Here is a 22,124-nt window from a genome sequence, read left to right on the forward strand (position 1 = left end):
CGCGACTGTACCGTAATTAAATAACCGTAATGATGGATTGCTAAGTTATCTGTACATTGACAGTGCCACGCGTCCTGTTGCCCAGCAAACACCTGCCTACTGCCACTGGGCCTTGCTTACTGGCAAAGCGGTAGAACGTGACAATGGGAAACTGCCAAGATACCATGTTTTTTCATTCAGTTTAAAGAGGTTTATTTGAAGGAAATCATAAGGTGTATGTAGCTATTAAATGTAGATGCCCTTATCGCACCAGACGAGAACGTAAACAGCGGCTGAATGTGCTACGCGAATTGCTGACACACATTCGTGCCGTGCTTTTTATTCCTTTTAAGAGCCTTTTTTAGACGCTGCAGCGCCCGTTTCATTGGCCGGCGCGTTACAGGTTCGAGGCTAGCGTATTCGTTTTCTCAAACAAAGATACGCTGTACTGGGAAGTGGAATGGGATATGTTTCCTTGGAAAACAGATTTCCTAGTTGTTTCCGAATTTCTGAATATTGACCCTTTTTTACCGCTAGCCAGTCGCGAAATATGGCATATGCTCTTGCCACGTGCCACTGTGGATAACCGGTTTTCTGAGTGGAGACGTAAAATAAACCCGATGTCTTCCAGTGTCAAAAGGCGATGTCGGCTTTAGCATGCAGATTTTTGCCGTACCGATGAAAATGTCCGATTTCTACTTGTCCAGTAATTTACAGCTGCCGGTCACAGACTGATCGGCGTTAATTACAGTAAATATTATTACTGGCCTGACGACTGCTTTTGTTGCAGTTCTGATATGGCATGGTCAGCCATGACACTCCTCAGCACCATGAGCACACTAAGCTCCGAATCAAGCAACACCAGCCGCAATCCACTGAGCAGCACTCTCGCAACACTGACCACGCCAACACCAACTCTGTGGCGCTGGAGAACCGGTAACCTTGACAACAACCGTACCACCAGCCGCAGACATATCCAGCACTATCGCCGACGGCCGGATCACGGAGTGGACCAGCACACCGTCAGCCGCCACAGTATCGGCGACCGTTACCACCACAACCACTGTGACTCCGCCATTACCCACCCAGTGGACAACTAGCCCGGCCAGCGCTACCACAAAGTGGCGCCCACCCTACTTCCCACCGGGTTACCAGCCTCGTAAGACCGTCGGTAAGGAAAACGCGCGTACCAGCACACCAGACGTCTTAGTTTAACTGTTACAGTAACGTGTTGCACCGACGCAGGTCGTCACCATCCAGTTTCATGATAACCCTCCCCAGATATGTAATGTTGCCGCATTTGTGTGGAATAAGTGTGCCGGCTGCATGTGCCCCGGCTTCCCTTGCCAGATGGAACCCCCCATCATAGTATCCGTCCTTTTTCTTCAACATTGCGGTGGGCACCGCCGCATAGTCAACAAAACCGCGCTACGCGATTCTCTATTCAGCACGCATCACTTTCCATTGGGGCTACTAATGTACTATGTATTTCGTGTTATGTGATTTTTCCTTTGTGTATTTCCGCTAATTCCTTTTCACGAACCATGCCTAAACTGTTGGATAAAATATACCGTTCTCGTAGTGATGTTCGTAATTTACGTTCTATGTCGTGTTTTAAGGCCGCTCTGTTTTCTGCCAGTTTTTTTCTGAATTCTTGGTTATTGGATGCTAAGTTGTAGACATTAAGTCTTGACGTTCAGCCAGGTTTAAAATCCCATGCTAGACTGTCAACCTAGCCGGAAATGGGCTACCTGCTCTGATTGCAATTAAATTAAATTTTATGGACTTTGAATAAATTATTCATAAACCAAACTAATTAACTGTTAATCAACCCAATTCCTGCGAGACACAGTTGAAGTTGTTCTGCCAAGAAAACACTTCCAGTAAACTGTATAACAAACACCCGGTGTTTTCCAGTGAATCTCTGCCCATTCAACATCCAACTCGAAATTTAACGCCAAGACACCCACAAAGCCACTGCTAAGAAACCAAAAATAAAAAGGGAGAAGCCAGCATGAGTGCACAGCAGGCGTTCTAAGCACAAGATAACTGTACGCATTACATCCGCGCGTCGCCCGTGAGAGACACAAAAGCAAACACCATCCACAGGTCCATTAAACCCTTGGACACCCGTATCAGCGCGCCGACTCCCCGCCCATCCCCTCCAGCCGCACGGCCTTCTCCCCGGCTCCCAGCTCCTCCGGCAGATCGGCCGCGGCATCCGGCACCTCCTCGTAGCCGGGCGCCCGGTTGACGCTGGTCAGGAAGACGCCGAACGTCAGCAGCATGACGAGGATGACCAGCACGCTGATGAAGAGCCGGCGCAGTCCGGCCTTGGCGTCGTTGGCCGATGGCCGGGGAATGTACGCTCTGCCGATAACACACATAATTATTACCAACAGTTATAACTTCCTGCCACCGGTACCGTTCATACGACGCAGCGAGCACGATTCATTGCGATGCATCTGCCAGTTATTCGATTTTCCTGGTTTAAACAAGGCTCCACAAATTGTTTTACACATATTTTATTCATCGCATTACTTTTAATCAAGCAAATAAATTGTTGTTTTTAAATTATTTTAATTATACTCGTCTTCGAATAGGCTTTTTATAAATATAACAAAAAAATTATTTCTTAAAAACAACTTTTTTTAAATTAATTTTTTTAAATTAATGTTATTTTCAAATACTTCCGACTAATAACGTTTGCAAATAAGGTCCTTATAAGTAATGCCTCGTTTTACGATAATCTGCTTTTTTTTATCACTTCCAAATAAATTTTCTTAATTCGCGGTATTTCAAAACAATTAATTTTCTGAAAAAATCGAATACCATTTAAATATTTTATCCACTTAAATAATTTAAAAAAGTCTCGTTGAAATCAGCTATAATTTTTGACAATTTTCGTATAAAGTGAAGACACCAGCGAATTCTGAAACAATAATGCCGCTGCGTACATTATTACAATTATTGTGTAACCAAGCGGGTGAAATTCATCCAGGGATCAACTAACCTGATGAGACGCTGGAACCATTCACCGAACGGCTTCCGTTTGTACTTCACTTCCACGCTGTCCGAATCGTGCGCTTCGTGGTAGCGCGATGCGGACGGTGTGGCTTTGCTCTCGTACGAGTCGCCAGCACGCCGCACGGTCTCGCCTGCAAATTTCATTTTGGCCGACGTCAAATTAACCCAACAACCACCATCATCGCATGCCAAAACACATATCAAAAATCTATCAACGAAATTTACGGACCTTCTGGAGACGGTACTAAAAGCTAGTAGAAACGGTTGAAAACGGTATAGCGACTTCAACCGGCCAAAAGCGGGCGAAAGAGTTTTTTAAACAGCGAATATCTATGCAAATCCAATGGGGAAACGCGATTTGTGTAATGGGCACGATCCCCGATCAGGATAGCATAGAGACGAAACAATTACTGAATAAGACAAAATTAACCAAGACCGCGAGCGCAAAGCCGTCTCACACGAAGCACTTCCAGACGAAGATACGATTAAAAAGGAAATAATTGTTATAAAATATCATACTGCCACTACAGAATTACAATCAAAAAACACGTTATTGTTAAATTAAAATAAAATAGCAATATGTAATTTTCAAACAAATTAAAACAGCTTGATGTCAAAGTGTCAAAATAAAATAGTACTTATACTGATTTATTAAACAAATTAAAAACAATAACACTAAAGCGCCAAAATCAGTACCAATTTATGAAAAATTAAAACATTATTAGTATTAAATTATTACTAAAGTGCCAAAAATAAATTAGTCATAATTTATAGAAAATTTATGAACTTTACCAAAATAACAAAGTACTGATTTATAAAAACTATGCAAATAATGCAGCTGCCGACCAGTGACCAATACGCGCACGACAACACATCAGATTTTCTATACAAAATAATAGCTAACTTTAAAATAATCAACAAATTCACCCGATAATACGGCTTCAAATCCACTGTAACATGTGCAATTTTTCTATTATTTTGTTTAAGGTGGAAAAATCGTTTGTAATCATGGATCGTACGGCTAACTGGAAATAATTAAACGAAATGGCTGTGCGCCCCGACAATCGGGGCGCAAAGTAAAATGGCTGTGCGCCCCGATCGGGGCGCGAAGTAAACTGGCTGTGCGCCCGGTCAGGACGCAAAGTAATTTGGCTGTGCGCCCCGAATTTTATGTGGAAACGAAAACCTTCCAGGCCCGAATTTAATGGGTTTGCAAAATACAGGTAGATACCAATTACACAATTTACTGAAATCTTCTAAAAAGGTATTAAAATGGTACACCGTTCATCTCTTCAAGGTTATCTTTTAGCGGGCAGTTCAAAGAAACTCGCAAATTAGCAGCTTGTTCAGCCGAAAGCGTCATTTGCGGTGTTTCCGGTTTGGTGGTTTCGTGCGTAAATCGTCCACGTTTCTTTGGCGGTTTTGAGATTATTTCAGTTTCGATTATTTGTTTCAGCCATTGCGGGAATTCTGTTTCCTCTTTATAATTCGAGGTTTCAGGATTTCCTTTCAGCATGATATCAAGCGCAAACGCGCACGAGTAAACGGCACAGTTATTTGACGCGCTCGACTGTTTCGGAACCGGCGGCATCACGATATTAACGTCTTCCTTTTCGCCACACAACGTCCATATTTGCAGAAGAACCCACGGACTGGGTGTCCATCCCAGCGAGTCATAGAGAGTTACGACACGTGTCTGTGGATCGATTTTAACAGTGACGAAATGATTCGTCATGTTAAACAAAGGTTGCACGATAGTTTTTCCATTCAAGTAATCTTCTCTCACTGTTTGAATGACCTCGTAATCCGGCTGGCATCTCTGCACCCACAGAGGGCTGAGGAAGCCGGTAACAGACTTCACTGATGCAAGGCCAGCTTTAGCCAAAGCACAGACAGCAGCAACTACCTTAGAGTCGATGAATTGTCCGATGGTTGAAAGGGCGCGCATGTCAGATTGGTGTATAGCAAATCTGCCTGCTATATTTTTCACCAAACGATTTCTTCCTCCCGCTTCCTCGGGATTTTCATCTGAGCTCCGTCGCCTTTTAGCAGATGTATGCTTTAGCTGTTCATCTGGCAAACTGTCGAGGGTTATTACAGGAGGGCATGTTAGACGTCGTCGTTTGGGTTTACTCTTGTATGGCTGTGTGGGCGGCGCATCGGGTGTTTCAGGCTTTTGCGAATTTTGTGTTGCATAAAATCCTAAGCCGCTTTTTGGTGGTCGACCGCGTTCATTTCTGGCATCGCGAAACAGTTTGAATTCAGGTAAACTCCTTCTTGGACTTTTTTCTGTCTCTTTTTGTGCATTTTCTTCCAGTAAGTGCGCAGGATTATCAACAACTTTTCCAGTTAAATCTGTCTGACAGGAAACTGACGCCGTCTCAACTACCGGTAATACGCGGAACAAATACCCTTGATCAAGGTGGTCCAAGGCACGCTGCAGCTGTTGCAAAATATACTGGTATCTTTCTGAATTCTGCGCTGCGACAACAGATGAAAGATCTTTCGACAAAATTCTGAAGGCTTCATTAAACTTGGCTGCCGGACGAGACAATTTCTTGTCTGTTTGTTCCTCCGCCTTGTTTTCGACTTCAGGGTTTTCTTCGTTCTCATCCATGTGACCACTTAATGCGTCTAGCACAACGTCGTGATAAAGGTCAACATGTTCTCCGGAGCTTTCTGACGACAATCGCTGCCATCTCGGAAGACAGTCTTTAATATCAAATGTGTGCATACTTTGGAACCGCCTTGCTGCAAGCACATGCCGGCATGGTAAGCCAAACATGCAGGAAACATAGCAGTTGCAGCACATTTCCCCACTGTCCGGATTGCAAATTATTTGATACACTTTTCCGGTTTTTTGATGTTTGGTTTCGTAAGTATCCGCGCCAGTTGATACTGTGGTATAGAATTCTCTGGCAAGCAACTTATACTGTTCTTTCACCACCAAAGCGGCAAAATTAGTCAGCAGTCTGCCGACCATCTCTCCCACTTTGACATCCGGAAAGTCGTGCATGATTAATCTCTTTTCGTTATTCATGTATTCTCCGTAGTCCGAAAGAGTAACCTTTGAATTAACTGCCGCCAGTACCATTTCAATACATTCAGCAAGATGCATGCGTTTGATGACCCTGCGCCCTTGTCCGCGCATAACGGCCTTCACCATTGCGAAAAATCTCTCGATGCGCATTCGTAGGTAAGCTTGGAATACCGATGGGTGATATAAAATCGGTCTGAAGGACGGAGTATATCTGTCCTCTTTCCTTTGATGAACAGCTGGTTTGTTCTCGCCATATATGACTCCATGTAGGTTTCTAGATCCCGTAGAGTTTCAAACTGCATTTCTGGGCCTGGATCCATTGCACAAATTTCCATGATTGAGTAATTAGTACGCAAATTACAGTTTAAACAATAATATTCATGTTGAGTTTCTCATTTATTGGATATTTCCGTATTTCTGTTCTGATCAATATGTCCTGGAGGTCATGCATTTATTGTTTTTTCAAGGTCACCTGTCTCTCCAGAAACATTATAATACCCATTGCACAGTGTATTACGTGATATTTATTGGTTTAGAAAATTCGGGGCGCAAAGCCAAATTACTTCGCGTCCTGACCGGGCGCACAGCCAATTTACTTCGCGCCCCGATCGGGGCGCACAGCCGTTTTGCTTTGCGCCCCGATTGTCGGGGCGCATAGCACTGACCATAATTAAATTTATGATAATATTCATTTCCAACTGTATATCAACGTTATCAACGCACGCTGGCTAATTCTTAAAAGTCGAAATTATTGCTAAGAAAATACGGCTTACGTTCATAACCCAGATCCTTGGAATGATCTTTACTCGGTTCAAAGGAAATGGTCGTTTCCCGGGATTGCTGCTGCAGATTATGGACAAACTCCGGATCCATCGCGCCAAAATTGACCGCCGCGGTGCCCCCGTTACCGTCCAACTGTCAAGCAAAATGCCGGTCATTTTGAATAATTACGCGACATCTTCATGCATTCTAAATTATCATTATCCGCCAATTTATAAATAATTATGATTATTAATTATTATTATTATCCACGTGATGATAGCAGCCGAAAAATGATAACCAGCACAGGCACTGAAAAATTACAAATAAAAACTTAAAATGTACCTTCCAAATTATTACCGGAGCCCTGCTTTTGAAAAAAGAACGGAAGAATCCCAACCGATGTGAAGCGTCACGCATGGCATAATACCACAAAATGCCCGACACATTAATCGAACGTAATTCTTAATTTATTTTGTAAGATTCTCGTGTCAGCCCGTCTCAGCCAAATCAAACTGTCCAAAATTAAATAATGAAAGAAAAAAAAAGAAAAAAATGGAAAGCAAAACAGTCCAGAAATAAAAAAAACAAAAATAAATTATAAAACACGAAAAAACGACAATTTAAAAAAATGCCAAAAGAAACATCAACGAATGAAAAGTGAAGTAATCCAGAATCCAGAATTCATAAAAATACAAAACAAAACATAAAAAGTAAAATATTCCATAAATAAAACCCAAAACAGTAAATTCAAAAATACAAAAAGATAAAAACAATACAAAATAAACATCAAAAATAAAATAAAATTCTCCAAAAATAGAAGACATGGACCAATAAATTTAAAAAATTCGTGCGAAATTAGCACGCTGAAAATGCGCATCCGTGCTGCACGTTATTACTCACCAGCGGCAGTCCCAATCCCGCGCGACCCCAGTTGACCGTCTCCAGCTGCTGGCGCAGCGCATCCGCCACCGGACTGGCCAGATTGCCCTTGGGGAAGATGCACTGCGAGCAGGTGTAGCATTTATATCCGGCGGGGGCGGTGTTGGCCGGTAGTTGGGAGGCGTATCTGATTAAACGGGAAATACATAAATAAGCCTTATGGTTAAACGGGAATACCTCATAATATTCTGTTAATCACAGTCAATAGCGGCGACACTGCTGCCAATTTCCGCAGTCGGCCTAACCGTTCAAAAACATTCTTACAATTTAGTAACATTACTTTTAATTTACTAAAATTTTATTGCAATTTAAATTTAATAAAAATATGTGTAACCATACTTTACCAACATTTTATCGCAGTTGAATTTTATTCAAGTTCAATTAGCGAATTTATAACCGAATGTGCATATTCTCTGCAGAGTAACGCATGAAAACACCTGAATAAAAATGACCAATTTAAAGGTAAATTTTACAGCAAGTCGTAAGTAACCGTATTTCAGAAACCCACCGAAAACTGACGCAAAGAGAAGTACGACGATTGTAACGGTTTATAATAATTAATTGTCCATTATATCAGTTACTACTCACTACTGCAGCAAAAGTCGCTCACATACTGTACTTGCTGTAGTCGCGAAAATTAGTTTTCTAAAACGGAATAAATAAATACTTCATAAAATAATAATTTCGAAATCATAAATCTGAACTCAACTACAGAAAAATAAAAAAAAGACAAATTACAATATTATTATTTAGAGATTTTTCAAATTATTCCGAAACGCACGTACCTGTTCAGACAGGACCAATGAAAGAGATCTATAAATCAAAAACCCAATCAAACACTCCCATATGAACCTCAAACATTGCTACAAATTTTAACTGCTAATTCGGACGACAAACTTACGGTAGCACGTCAGCCGAGCCTGCAAAAACAAACGCAAACCGTCAAACGGTAAACATTAAAAATAATTCAAAAATCCCCAGAAGCACAGTAATAACTCGATCTACTGCACGAATCCCAGTACGTTCAGCTGCGTGCCACAGTTGTGGTACAGGGAAACCATGAGTCTCAGCATGCCACTTACGCATTCGCTGTCGCCCAGTGCACGATGGCAGAACGGGCATGTGGCATCGTATCCGCTGTCCTCCAGCCAGTTAAGATAGGATTTTATCACACACTGAAAATCGTTCAACCCTCAAGATAACCAGGGAAGTCAGTAAAAGGGAAGATGAAGTCAAGACGAACCTTATTGTGATCATGCACCACGCATTCCTCGCAGACATTGACATGATGCTCGAAACAGAAGAGATTCGTCATCCGCCTCCGCGGACACTTGCACAGACCCATAATGTGAGAGCAGGATAGACCGTTTCACTATATTCCTCTTCTGATGAATTACGAAATCATAAGGAAAACAGGATAATTTCGGAATAGCAAGATTATATCGTCTGAAAAACTGGATTTTGAAAAATTCGATTTTTGAAAGCGTGCGTCGTGGTCGGAAGTCGGAATCTGCCACAAATCACCCCTGTCACGAGGCGAGCATGACGCGAGTGGGTTCGGCGGTTTTCGCACAATCTGCTCGCCACGGAAGTGAATTAACGAGGCAGTGGTATTCTGTTCGAGTCAAACTCAAGTATGATCTCGAATTTTCTTTCACTTTTAGCCTTTTCTGAATTCTTAATTTGATATAGCCTTTTCTGAATTCTTAATTTGATAGTTGGCGTTATTAAAATTTTTTCCCATTATTTTTTTGCGGGAAAGAAGGGGACCGAAAGAAGCATTTCAACCAGATTTTTAGGAAACACCGCATATGGGTGTTTCCGATTGCTTAATAGCACCGTGACGTCACATGCCGGTAAACACCGGCCAGAGAGGAATGTCGATTGCGCCACGTCGAACTGCGCGACACAGCAGCAGGCAGTAAGCATAAGCAGACGCAGTTAACACAGCACGTATGCGACCGCATAGCACACATTTTCGCCGTCTATTGCGTTCTTCCATTCACAGATCATCCGGGCCCTGGGGATTTTTCTCCACTTTCATACGGATCTTCCACGATTTTTTACCCAATTAATCCTGCATGGTCATTGTCCGACCTGGAGGTTGATTATTCTCCGTTATCCGTGGGACATTCGCACGCATTTTCCCTTGGAACTATTCCAATTCGGTCAGCCCGTCGTGATCAGCCGGCGAGCGGGTTCTTCGACGCCGTGTGTGTGTGATTGGCCATGAACGGGGCACAGTTCTTTAAAAACATGATTGCCCGTCGTGAATGCTTGGATTTTACCCGGGACTTCAATGATCCCCGACAATGGCCGGCGCTAGGAGAGCGGAACGACGCAGAGCAGGTGGGTTTATTCGCGGCGGAGATTGCCGTAGCGCATGGGGCTGTTTCCCTGTAGCGGTACATAGATTGAGTGCCTATCGGTACAGAGAGCGGCACCGTGCGTTGGTTTAATTTGGCTGAAGTGCCTGAAATCCTTTCTGGAGTAAACACCGGCCAAATTCACGAGTTTCTCCGGTCGTTTTGGAATAGATCCCACAGATCCTGTTTAAAAAAGTGTTATAAATTGCGCTGCGAATGCTACTCTCGTTTTCAGTAGTGGATACCAGCTTCCTGTTGCGCAATACGGTGTAATCCTGCAGTAATTATTTTCAGATTAAAGCAATCGATTTTTAATGCCCGTTATTTGTGAATTTTTTTCTTTCGGTAACAAAACGAATAGTAGCCGTTTTTTTGGTTTATTCGTAATGATTATTAATAGATGAAAATTAGCCTAATTAAATTTTGATGTGTTTGACTTTTTGTCATTTATTTTGATTTTTTTATTATTATTTTTTTATGAATTTTTATTTTAATCGAATTTTTGCCAGTTTTTTCGTTCGTTTGTGGTAATCGCACTGCAGAAAGAGGTGAAAATTAAATCTGTTTATTTTTTTCATTTTTGTTACACTTTCAATCCATCGGAAAATAGTCAGCGTCGTCATGGTCGATTAGACAAGTCAGAATAACAAAAAAACAGCCCTGTCTGCGACTGACCAGGCACGTGTGGATGGGGCCGGCTGCGGTGTTTCCAGTTGAAAAAATATTATACGACTGTCTAATGATGGTGCTGCGAAAAAAACCGGCTTTGGATGGATGTCATCGCCGGCGGGCCTCCGAGAGTTACGGTTGTTGACAATAGGATGGGTCGGGGTGTTTTCGGCGAACTGATATCAGACCGAGGCTGAGAGACTCAGCGGAGAGAGAGAGAGAAAGAGTAGACGCAGTGGCAGAGTAGAGAGAGTAGAGGCCCATTAAATTTTCACATTTGTGCCGGTGTGTGCGTGGTGGTTGGCAACTTGGTGATTAGAGAGAGCGGCATGCAAAAACAAATAAAAATCATCATACCGTCAACACCGGTAAAAAAATGATACAGTTTAGTGTTTACTGTGCGTTGGTTCGCGGAAAGAATGCAGTCATCGACGTACCTAATTTAAGCATCTCCTTGTTGTAGATTTTATGCGGAAAATTAAATGCAAATAAATGCCGTTGATTTTCAGATCAATTTCCGATCAGTGTATTTTATTATTCTTAAAATTTACCGTAATTTTTATAATTAATTTCCCTTAACAAGCTCAGCAGCAACAAAAATTAAGTGTTAATAATTTAATGTTGACTGTAGATGTCGGGTGAGTTGTATACGTAATACAGTCTTGTTATACTCGTATTGGAATTTATCGTAATTTTTGCATTTATTTAATATTCTTTGTTAATAAATCTGTTTATTACTAGATGTCAAAAGTTTCAATATTATTGTGGCCTAATTGTTCTGTTGTTAATTTCATTTTATTTTTTACTCCGTACTAATTATCGTTAATGCAGAAATTCGAGTTTGCGATCTGCTAATTTTTTTGGTGATTACTAGTAATGAAAAATTAAGGTTGTAATGTGGCATTAATTTCGTTATTTTTGCGTAGAAAAAGAAACTCCCCGCTCCCATCGTGGCCTCCTCCTACAATCCCGCCTGCCATCTCGCCGCCCGTCCCTTCATCCCCCGTCAGAAGCACACCACCAGCGAGAGCGACCAGTATCCCGTCGCCAGTAAATGCTCCTCCCTATCGTCCGGCATCGGTTCCCTGTCGTCAGAACGCAAATCCGAGAGTGACTGCAGCACTTCAGAGGCCTTGGCCACCTCCTCCGCCGGCACCGGCCACCCCTCCCTCGAGGACGCCGACGGCCTGACCAACCAGGAGCCGGCCTCCGATCCCTTCTCCAATCACGACGAACAGGGCGAGGCCCTGGCCGATCTGCAGCGGCGCAACTCCGCCGATGAGTCGGCCGCCACCCGCAAGAAAGGTCAGCCGTCTTTTATTTTATTTTAAATTACTACTACAATTAAATAGCATTTTCTCGATAATTTCTACGGTTATGTGTACATTGTCAGGCTGAAGTGCTTAATTTTTTTGGTGATAAATGTTTGTTCCTGATTTATCGTTGATTGAATTGAATTTTCAAAAATCTATTGTAGACAACCTTTTTCACTGGAAATATTCTGATATTTATTCGAAGAGAAATTAATGATAATATTCAGCAGAACATGATGTAAATATTGTTGCGGTTTCATCGTTACTCGCTATGAAATTTAGAAATTCTTATTTTTAAACCGTGAAAATATTGAATATTTAGTGAACGAAAAATAAGAAATACTCGTTTGACGTACTCATGCATTTTGAATCATGACACACTAAATCAGAAAAAAATCATTAAAAATCAGCAAAAATTATTAAAAACCATTACAATCATTAAACAGGTGAAGATTTGATTTTAAAGACAGCGTAATCATGTAGGTACCAAAACCAAATGGATCCCGCTGGAGCTGCCTGCGCCGCGCCTCTCCATGCAGCAGAAACTCCGCCAACGCTACGAGAAACACCGCGAAGCGGCGGCCGCCCAGCTGGACAGCGCCGGCTGGCACTGGCGTCCCCGGGAAGACAGCAGCGGTTTTCCGGAGCGCAGCAGCGCCGCCCGTCCCGCGCCGCGCACATACGGCTACACGGGCTCCTACTACAGCTACAGCAACAACGCCCCCTCGCGGGCACCCTACCATCCCTCCGCCGTGGCTAACCGCGGCGCCGCCGCGCAGCAGGACGCCGCCTTCGGACAGCACCACAACGCCCACCGCCAATTCTACCGGCCGCGGCCCAAATTCTCCCGCAAGATCCAGGGCTTCCGCAACCGGGAGATTATGTATGATTCAGGTATGGCGGTTGCGCGAGCGGTCTTTCGTTAGCTGCTAATGGTAAATGTTCGCTGTAAATGGAATTAATTTATGCGATGAACTGGTTCTGAAATTAACGAATTTTAGCGTTTGCTGCTCAGTTTTTATATGAAGTACTACACCTTTAAAATACGAAAAATAATAGGGAAAATTCGTTAGTGTTGTGAGTGTGAAGCTGTTACTAAAAACGATTATTGATATCCGGTTTATTTCAATTAGAAATAGATTATGAAATAAAATGTGGAAGAAATTGCTGGAAAAAATGTGGGCAGTTTTTTAGTATGCCAGATTGGAAAATAATTCTCTGTTGTCGTCAGTTGGAATTATTATTATGGAATTATTTTTGCGGTATTTTTCGCGGTTTCGCCCGCAAGACAGTTGTATCGTTCGCGGAATCGCAGATCATTAAAATTCCGTGTATATTGGCTACCTTTTTAGTGTGAGTGGTTGCCGGTTGATTTTGGCATACATGCGAGCATTTTGTTTTTCTATTGGTGGAAAATGCTGATGATGATAATTAATTGGGTGATAAATTAATGAGAGCAGCCATGGCTGTCGGTGTGGCAACGTATTTGCCGGGGTTTTCCTTTTTGGCAGCTAGCGCCGACGTTTCAAAATGTAGCGAAAAATGCCGGCACGCGAAAAGTGTGGCAAAGACGTCTGCGAGGGATTTTAGGAGATAGTAGCGATATTTACACGAATGATAAACGGTCTTTCCAGTTTGTAGGCGATTAGGTTATGTAAGCCGGGCGATCAGTTTACCGGTTATGTGTTGCCGGGTCACCTGATGAGTGCGCCGCGCGCGCGCGCGTTCACACTGATAAGAAAATCGGCGAAAATGGATACAATTTGGTGGTTGGTGCCAGGTCGGTGTTTTTGAGAAAAAAATATGCAGACTTTGGAAAGTGGCTGCGATGGCGATCGCCAACGTTGACGGCGGGGAAAAACGATACATTTTCAAGTGGAAAATGTACTTGTGTGTATGTCTGCCGTCGTGTGATAATTTTTGACGCTTTTTTCCGTGCGTCTGATCATCTGATGTAACGTGGCTCGAGTGGGCTGTGGTGCTGTGTCGGCGGAGACACCGGTGTTGCTTCAAGTTGTATGTTACACTGTTACGTAAGAGTTCAAGTGCATCCGGTCAGGTTTCGTCAGGAGAAGGTGCTTGTACTGTTGGGCGCGCGTCAGGGAACAATCGAAACTGTCGTGCGCAGCGTTTTTTTTTTCGAGTGTTTTTCAAAAAAATTTCGTTCTTCAATTTTTTAAATTTTGCTTTATAAGAAATAATTGGAAAAAATATTTTTATTGATTGTCCAGGTTTTGGTCATGTCTTATCCGATCGTTAGTAATCCGAAAATTAATTCGCATCGTCCGCAATAAAAAGGAAATTAGTCTATGAGGACTACAGGAATAAGTCTGGAATAAAAAAAAAACAAATTGAAATTAATCTGGAATAAATAAGAAATAAATTGGAATAAATCTGGCATTGAGTGATCGTTAGATTTCAAAGTGGTCGTAAATTCTTATCACATTTGACCGTCATTATGGTTTCAGTGTGAATGAGATATGTACAGGCTGGCTGGCGCCAAATAAAACAGTGCAGTAGCGTAATGAAATATGATTTCTTTTTATTCTGTTCCTGAAATGAGTAAACGGAAATTAAAATTATTTTCAAACTATGAAATCTTAAAAAAATCAAAAGACCAGTAGTCATTACATTTGTTCTGGAAAATGAAAATGAAAAGAAAATAGATCTAGTGAATTAATTGCCGGTTGTGAAATAACGAAACTTTCGTGCAAAATAACGAAACTTTTGCATGTGTGTTATGGAATCACTTTAATGACGTGTATATTAAATGTATCAAGTGATTAAATACGGGGATTTTGGGAATAACGGTTAACTGTCTGCAGAATTTGCCGGGCGCGATGGGGATCAGTTCTCGGACGGGGCGGATGATATTTCGCTGACGGAAGGCTATGACTACCACTACTACACGGACGGCAGCCGGACGCCCGGCAGCGACTGGGGCTACTACCCGCCGCCGACCCCGGGGCACGATGCCGCCTATCTGTCGGCGGTGGACGGATTCTCCACGTCCGGGGATGAGTACGGCGGCGCGTACGATTATTACGGCGATTCGGGGATGGAGTCCTCCGGGTACTATCTCACCGAGGAGGAGGAGCTCTTTGCGCCGGCCTACGTGCCGCAGTCCGAGGCCGAGCTCAAGGAGATGATCCGCACGCAAATGTACGTTTACTGCTTGTTTAAATATTCGGGATAATTTGGGAGTGATTTTATTATTCGGTTTTTTTCGAATTTATTTTTCGCGAAATTTATGAATATTCTGCAGCAGTGATTTATGGGATGGAGTGCTAGAATGCGTTCAGATTAGTTTATTGGCGTTTGTTTTTTAACGGTATTTTCTTATCATCGATTTATTTTTTTTATTAATTTATTGGCCATGTTTCACGTTTTTTAAGTGGTTTGTATGCGGTTATTTTGTGTCGTTATTTTGTTTTGCAATCATACAGTTTTTGCAACAAGATGCAACAGGAAAAATATTCGTAATAAATTTGTACGTATTATAGTTTGAAACTGTATTGAGTATATTTTCATGTTATTTGATTAAAAAATATTCAGTTACCATTTGTCGGTGGGGATATCATTCGTGATTTATTCAGTTTGACAGTGGTATTTTTTTCTGCTTTGCAGTGAGTACTACTTCAGTGCGGATAATCTGCAGAAGGACTTTTTTCTGCGCCGCAACATGGCCGAGGACGGCTCGGTGCTGCTGAGTCTGGTGGCCAGTTTCCAGCGGGTCCGCTCGCTCTCGCAGGACTTCTACATGATTCTCGAGGTGCGTTGACATTTTGCATCATCCGTGGCGCTTTTTTTCAGTTTATTGTGTCGCAAATTTTCCTTTCATAATTTTTTATGTTGAATTAATTCGTTCTGGGTTTAGAATCTTTTTTTTCCGCTCACAGTGTAGAATAATTTTTCGATTTTGTAATTTCTGCGGTGTGATACTGGTAGCTTTTGTAGAGAGTTATCGCGTGTACTCGTACACGCAGATGATTGGATAATCAATTATGCGTGGGCTTCTTGAATGCGTAATTAACTGGATTTTGATAAGGCTTGTGTGTCAAGTGCTGTCGACCTTGGCGTGCTTGCATGTAAGAGGCTGATGAGGAAGTTACGCGTGGCGGACGACTGTGTTGTGTCGTGAATAATACGCACTTGCGAGTTACGGATAGCTTTTCCCTTTGAAATTTTAAAAAATAAAATAAAGTGGAATTCTTATTAATTTCTGGAAATAAATTCATTCATTAAATTTCCGTAAATGTTGTCAGTGGGAAAACTGGATGAAATTATTCTTGCAAAAATTGAAAATCCAGCCACAACAGCGTTGTAAATATATGTTTCCCGGACAGGGAATTCGAAGAGTAAAGAATAATTAAATGAAGCTGATAATGGGAGAGTGGGAAATAAATGAGTAACTGAAATGTGAATAATCAACGTAAAAATAATGTAATAATTTATGAAACATGGCAGATTAATCATAGTTAATTTTTAATTGTGCAGGTAGTGCGCAGCAGTACGTAGTCGAAATTGAAATAAAAATGAAAATTGAATTTAAATTGGAAAACTGGATGAAAAAATTCCAAATAAATAGAAATAAATTATTATTACAAATAAATACATACATAGGTAATCCGATTATTAAAATTCGAAATAGCAGAAACCGACATGAATGGGAAATATTCTCTCTCGTAGGCGGTGCGCAGTAGCACCCTGCTGGAGCTGATGGACGGGTTCATGGTGCGCTCCCGTGACGCGCCGGAAGCCTGGCCCATCAAGGAGGACGATGAGACCGGGAGCTACTACTACATGGACGGCGAGGCCCCGCCCTCCTCCGAAGAAGGCGGCCAGTGGACGTATTATACCGACGACGACGTGCTGCCCGTGGGCGGCGAGAGTCCCAGTGAGCGCGACGACAAGGAGTCGGGTCACTGCGAGGAGGATTACGATGGGGAGGCGGAGGATGAAGAGGCGCTCTCCCTGGACGGCTCCGAGCTGTCGGAACTGTCCACCGGGGTGAAGAAATCGGATTAATTCAATGTGAACATATGCAGCCGTTAGCGTGGGACCGGTTTGCAGCGCTTTCCTTTGCACGTGATACAGTGTGGGCGTGTCGGCGGGAATGGAAATGTCGGGAGGATTTTAGATTTATAGTTTTTTGATCGATTGTGGATTTGGGATTGTGGCGTCCGCCCGCGTACCGTTGTTGCCTGGTTGATATGCCTGTTTTTATTTTTTTCCGGAGAAAATTTAACCCATGTTTCTTTGCGTTGCGGATTTTTTGGCTAATTTCGAAAGAATTAATTTCCGGGAATTTTGCGGCTAATTTCGGAGAGTTAATTTTCGGATTTTTTTGCTAATTTCGGAGTGAATTGATTTCCGGGATTTTTTGGATAATTTCGGAGTGAATTAATTTCCGGGATTTTTTTGCGAATTTCGGAGTGAATCAGTTTCCGGCATTTTGTGTTCTTTGTACATTTGTTTGGATTGTTCGGCGGGAAAATAATTCGTGGTGGTGCTTGCGCTTCCGGATGGACATTTATAATTTTTTGGATAATTTGTCGGCGATTTATTGCGGATTTATCCGGGGATTTATTCTCGTCTCGTGTGTTGTTGGAATAGACGCGCGCGCGGCGCGTTTCCGTGTTTCGTTATACCCGCGTCTCGCCGGTTGGTAAAATCATCATAAATTTGGTTCATTTATTTTGTGGGGATAATTTCTTTGCGCGTCGTGTCATTGATTCGGGGATTCATTTAAAGGTGTTTGTTGGCTGTTGTTTTTTTTAACTTGTCATTTGTTTTTGCGTTGCGTGTATGCGCTGCCGGGGCGATTGATTCGCGGTGCCGGTAGTGTGCATGTTTGGGTGTCATTTTTCATCGTTGATGGTGTTAGACGTATAATTTATCTTCGCGCCAGAATCGTCGTACTGAAACAAGATCATTTACAGGATTGATATTGGAGGTCGCGATCGTGATCGTGTTGTAATAATTTAAATAAAATAGGTAACAAAATAAAAAAAATGAGGACGGGCAGTTATTTCCCGGTATTTTTGTTGAAAATAAACTGAAACAAATAATTATGAAAGAAAATTAAAATTATAAAACCGCAATATTGTACGGGTGGTTATTTCCCAGTATTTTGGGTGGAAAAATAATTTTAAAAAATCCGTAAATTATTTACGAAACGAAGCAACGGCAACAGGATTCGGTTTTTTTCGACAGACAGTTACTGAACATGTATTCATCGTTAATAAACAACACACTGTGCACCGGCATCCGATGCAACGCAGACAGGTGCGCCTGTGATCAGTGGTAAGTTGTCTGGAAAGTGGGAACAGTGACCGATGCCGCGGCACTTGTTGCTGCCAACACGGCATTCAACTTCACGCGGATGGTATCTTCCGCTCCTGATCCTTATCTCCGCGCTGCCCGGCAGGCCGTGAATGGAAAGATGGCATCCGTTAGACGCGTTAATTGCAGGTGCATGTACAATTGTACAGTATACATGCATGTATCCGTATACTAGGCAGAGTACGTTAAATAAAACCGGTTTTGTAACTGCCTTAATCGAGCGCGTTAATTAAGCCGTTCATATATGTACCCGTGTAAAGTACACGTGAAGCCTAGCTCCATGTAAAGAAAAACCGGTTTTTAACTGGCTTAAATCGAGCGCGTTAATTAAGCCGTTTATACGTGTACCTACGTAAAGTACACATGAAGCCTTGTAAAGATATGCGGTTTTTTTTATATGAGCGCGTTAATGCAGTCGTAACATGCAGCAAAGCTAGCGGAGACGCGGCCATTTTGTCATAAATTATAACAGTACTGTTGCCGAATCATTGCCGCGATTTTTATTGAAAAAAATAAGCGAATAAACCAAGAAGTAACATAGTTCTCACGAGCATTTTTTGCAGTATTAACCAGCAATCGCTATATGCGTTTCGTGTATAAAAACACAAAAATTCACGTGTGTACGTACGTACGTCAACGACGTTTTGGGCGTCATTTCATCGTTGGGTGTAAAGCGTGTAATTTATTTTTCGCGAAAATAGTCTGAATGAAATAAAACCATTTACAAATACATATTGCGCGTCGATCGTGTATACTGTGAAATGATAAAGTAACAACATATAAAAATGGTGAGGCAGGAGTTTTGTGTACATAGTGGTTATTTCTCGGTATTTTTATTTGAAAACTAATTATTTTAATTTAAAAATTTTTAAAATCGTTTAAATTATTTTCTAATGAAACAGCGGCAGCAGGATTCGGTTGTTCAGACAGACCGTCGCTAACAGGGCATGTATCGTTAATAAGAACACAACATGCACCGGCATCCGATGTAAACAACGCAGACAGGTGCGGCTGTGATCAGTGGTAAGTTGTCTGGAGAGTGAAAACAACGCCCGATGCCTGCACTTGTTGCTGCCAACACTGCATCAATGTCACGCCGATCGTATCATCAGATCCCGATCTCCGCGATGCGCGGGAATGGGACAACTGCATCCGTTACTTGCATTACTGCTGGTATTAAATCGCGTATTCGCGCACTCGTTCTGCTGAAATAAAAATTAATCATTTGCAGCAATAAATGGCCACCGTTGTAGAGTATGCGTAATACGTGCAGATGTAGTGTAAAGAGTGAGTAGTGTACTTTAAATACCGGTAAGGAAAGCGTATGTAAGAATAAAATGCAGGAAAATTAGAAATTAATATTATTACACCGTCGTTTTTGTTGACAAAATACTAAAAAAAAGAGAAATAATTTGCTAAGGTAGCAGCTCTCACCAGGACTGATTTTCAACAGACAGTCGCTGATAGTGCACTTAAAAACTACTAGCACCACTTAGTGTACTGATATGTATCAGATAAGAACAGCGCCGGTAAATGTGGAGATGAGAACAATAACCGACGATGCGGCACTTGTTGCTGCCAACACGGCGTAAACACGGATCGTATCTTCCGATCCCGATCGCTATCTGGTCACAGCACGGCTGCGCTGGAATGGCAAATTGCACGATTTGCATCCGTTGGAGAACTGCCATACAGTCATTACAAAGTGATCCGCACCACTCTGCCATACCTGGCCAAAAGATCACGAAATTCTCCTATGTGAATTCTCAAGTGCATTAACGAGATAGTCTCAGTTAATTCTATTGTACAAGCATCACATTTATCTACGCCGGCCAGTCAGTAATCTGCGGCCATGGATTTTGCCAGTCTACGGACAAACAGTGTTGATATCCTGGGTGAAGACGGTTTCTTCCGGCATGCGCGTGTGGTGGATGTGGCTGATAACGGGCTCTTCATTGACTTCCTCTGTCCCAAACGACGACGTGTGCGTATTCCTTATGATCAGGTCTTCCTGGTTAACTCACAGCAATTGCTTATGTGTTCGGAGTTAATCAGCGCGATCCCTGAAACATGGGCACCGATCCCCGTGGCGGTACTGCGGCGAGACTCACCCAATCAGCCATGGATTTGGAAAGCGGCAACGGTGATTAGCCTCGTCAGCCGGATGCGTCGGAACGCTTACGAGGCTTTTGTTGTACATTGGGGGGAGGGGCAACAGCAAACCGATGTCGTCCACGCCTCGCGGATCCGCTGGAGAGTCTCGGAGAAGTGGTGGGCGGAGCACGGTGCAGTCCGCTGGGTGCCCGTGCGTTCGCGTCCCGAGGACTGGACCAATGCAAGCGACTACATGGCGCACTTCCCGACCCGCATCCAGCCGGGCGATTTTGTCAAGCGCAGTGTACCGTTGCCGCATGCGTGCGATCAACCCGCCGCTTTACTCGAACGTCTGTGTGGGTACCATCGGAATCTGGTGTTTGTGAGCGTGGACGTCGCGGATGGACGGTTGTGGTATATTGTGCGGAATATTGACCGGGCGTCACTAGGCGTGGTAAATTAAATTATTGAAAATACGGTGGCTATATATAATTATACTACGTAGTGTAATTGCTGAATTTTGAAGATGGGCGCGCTGAGCAGACTCTCGAATCGCCTTAGCGGGATCATTCCGTGGCTTTTACTGCCGGATGTTGTCAGCAGCATTACGGACTGGGATGAGCTTATTCTGGATCTTTGGATGGGAGTGTTTTCCCATTTGGATTCTGCCCGTCAGCATCTACTGCGAAGAACGTGCGCGACGTGGAATTCGATCATGGCGTCGCCTCTACTCACTCCACACGTGCTTGTGCAGGGCAGACAGCGTTACAAGGATCATGGACTGCTAACAGTGTTATTTCATACTGTGCGCACTACTACACGAACTATTACCGTAACAAATGATGACCCGGAAGCGAGTGATGCGGATGCCGTGCCTGCCCTCTTGGACTTCCTGGCGTTCCTGGCCGGTTGGAATACACCTATTCGACATTATAATCTGCGCTTGGTCGGATTTGAAATTCACGTCCGAGTGGGGGCGTCCCGGCCCGGAATCTGCGCAGTCCATGTTTTTGACCATTACGCTGAACTGTTTGGGCGTACGCTGCACGGCTTTATTGGTTCGTGCCGCACATTATCCTGTCAGTCCATCCATTTTATTCGTTGCGATTTCAAAGTCGAGTGCATATATCTGCATGTTAACGACGGATTCCACCGCCCGCCACCTGTTTCAGCGCGCTTGACGGTGGCGTTGCAAGTAGGATCCGATTTTGAGTGTGCATTGTGGAATGCTCTGGGAGCGTCCCTGCCTGAGCTCAGTGCTGCCGAAATCGGCCATCTTCTGACCTGGCGAGCGGACAAAAACGGAACGAATGAAGGCCGGCGGTTACTGAAGGTCAGTTACATATTTTTATATGCATTTTTACTACATGTTATAGCTTTTCTTGATGTGTACAGTGCTTACGCAAGTAATGACGCTTAGTACACCAAGTACATATTTTGCTTGCCATGGTTTATGCTACTCGATTCCATGAAGTGTGAATGCGCATTCTTTTGCAGTTGCTGTGCGCTGTGCAGACAGCAGATCCGCGTCTTGTGTCGCATTACCGCGGGAAGAAGTGGTGCATGGACGGCATGAACGATTTCCCACCG

The 22,124-nt window shown here is 43.0% G+C and overlaps 3 protein-coding genes across 3 annotated transcripts; 2 read left to right on the forward strand and 1 right to left on the reverse strand.

Moving 5' to 3' along the window:
- Positions 1-1,825: 1,825 nt before the first annotated feature.
- LOC129597523 (zinc finger protein-like 1) lies at positions 1,826-9,234 on the reverse strand. Its single transcript, XM_055495109.1, has 8 exons — positions 8,991-9,234; positions 8,830-8,922; positions 8,649-8,667; positions 8,533-8,560; positions 7,709-7,874; positions 6,820-6,961; positions 2,993-3,137; positions 1,826-2,349 (listed from the first exon to the last, which is right to left on the reverse strand). The coding sequence occupies exons 1-8, from the start codon at positions 9,090-9,092 to the stop codon at positions 2,115-2,117; spliced, it is 930 nt and encodes a 309-aa protein (XP_055351084.1). The 5' UTR covers positions 9,093-9,234; the 3' UTR covers positions 1,826-2,114.
- Positions 9,235-9,661: 427 nt separating this feature from the next.
- On the forward strand, positions 9,662-18,058 carry LOC129597535 (la-related protein 1-like). Its single transcript, XM_055495133.1, has 6 exons — positions 9,662-10,096; positions 11,709-12,087; positions 12,579-12,989; positions 14,921-15,257; positions 15,723-15,867; positions 16,785-18,058. Exons 1-6 carry the CDS (start codon positions 9,977-9,979, stop codon positions 17,121-17,123), a joined length of 1,731 nt encoding a protein of 576 aa, XP_055351108.1. The 5' UTR covers positions 9,662-9,976; the 3' UTR covers positions 17,124-18,058.
- A 2,234-nt stretch (positions 18,059-20,292) lies between these two features.
- Positions 20,293-21,322, forward strand: LOC129597545 (uncharacterized). Its single transcript, XM_055495152.1, has 3 exons — positions 20,293-20,988; positions 21,061-21,227; positions 21,289-21,322. The coding sequence occupies exons 1-3, from the start codon at positions 20,293-20,295 to the stop codon at positions 21,320-21,322; spliced, it is 897 nt and encodes a 298-aa protein (XP_055351127.1).
- The last annotated feature ends 802 nt before the right edge of the window (positions 21,323-22,124 follow it).

The sequence above is a fragment of the Paramacrobiotus metropolitanus genome, unplaced genomic scaffold, assembly GCF_019649055.1.
Source record: "Paramacrobiotus metropolitanus isolate TYO unplaced genomic scaffold, Prichtersi_v1.0 Parri_scaffold0000106, whole genome shotgun sequence".
NCBI classification, from domain to species: Eukaryota; Metazoa; Tardigrada; class Eutardigrada; order Parachela; family Macrobiotidae; genus Paramacrobiotus; species Paramacrobiotus metropolitanus.

Bases quoted from the DNA above. Each gene is read 5' to 3' on its own strand.
- LOC129597545 (XM_055495152.1), top strand. From the start codon at position 20,293: ATGGATTTTGCCAGTCTACGGACAAACAGTGTTGATATCCTGGGTGAA. The intron at 20,989-21,060 runs GTAAATTAAATT...TGAATTTTGAAG, and splicing joins ACCGGGCGTCACTAGGCGTG to ATGGGCGCGCTGAGCAGACT. The intron at 21,228-21,288 runs GTGCGCGACGTG...GTGCTTGTGCAG, and splicing joins CAGCATCTACTGCGAAGAAC to GGCAGACAGCGTTACAAGGA.
- LOC129597523 (XM_055495109.1), bottom strand. From the start codon at position 9,092: ATGGGTCTGTGCAAGTGTCCGCGGAGGCGGATGACGAATCTCTTCTGT. The intron at 7,875-8,532 runs GTACGTGCGTTT...CCGTTTAATCAG, and splicing joins CATTGGTCCTGTCTGAACAG to ATACGCCTCCCAACTACCGG. The intron at 3,138-6,819 runs GTAAGCCGTATT...TGAAATTTGCAG, and splicing joins CAAGGATCTGGGTTATGAAC to GCGAGACCGTGCGGCGTGCT.
- LOC129597535 (XM_055495133.1), top strand. From the start codon at position 9,977: ATGAACGGGGCACAGTTCTTTAAAAACATGATTGCCCGTCGTGAATGC. The intron at 10,097-11,708 runs GTGGGTTTATTC...ATTTTTGCGTAG, and splicing joins AGCGGAACGACGCAGAGCAG to AAAAAGAAACTCCCCGCTCC. The intron at 12,990-14,920 runs GTATGGCGGTTG...AACTGTCTGCAG, and splicing joins GGAGATTATGTATGATTCAG to AATTTGCCGGGCGCGATGGG.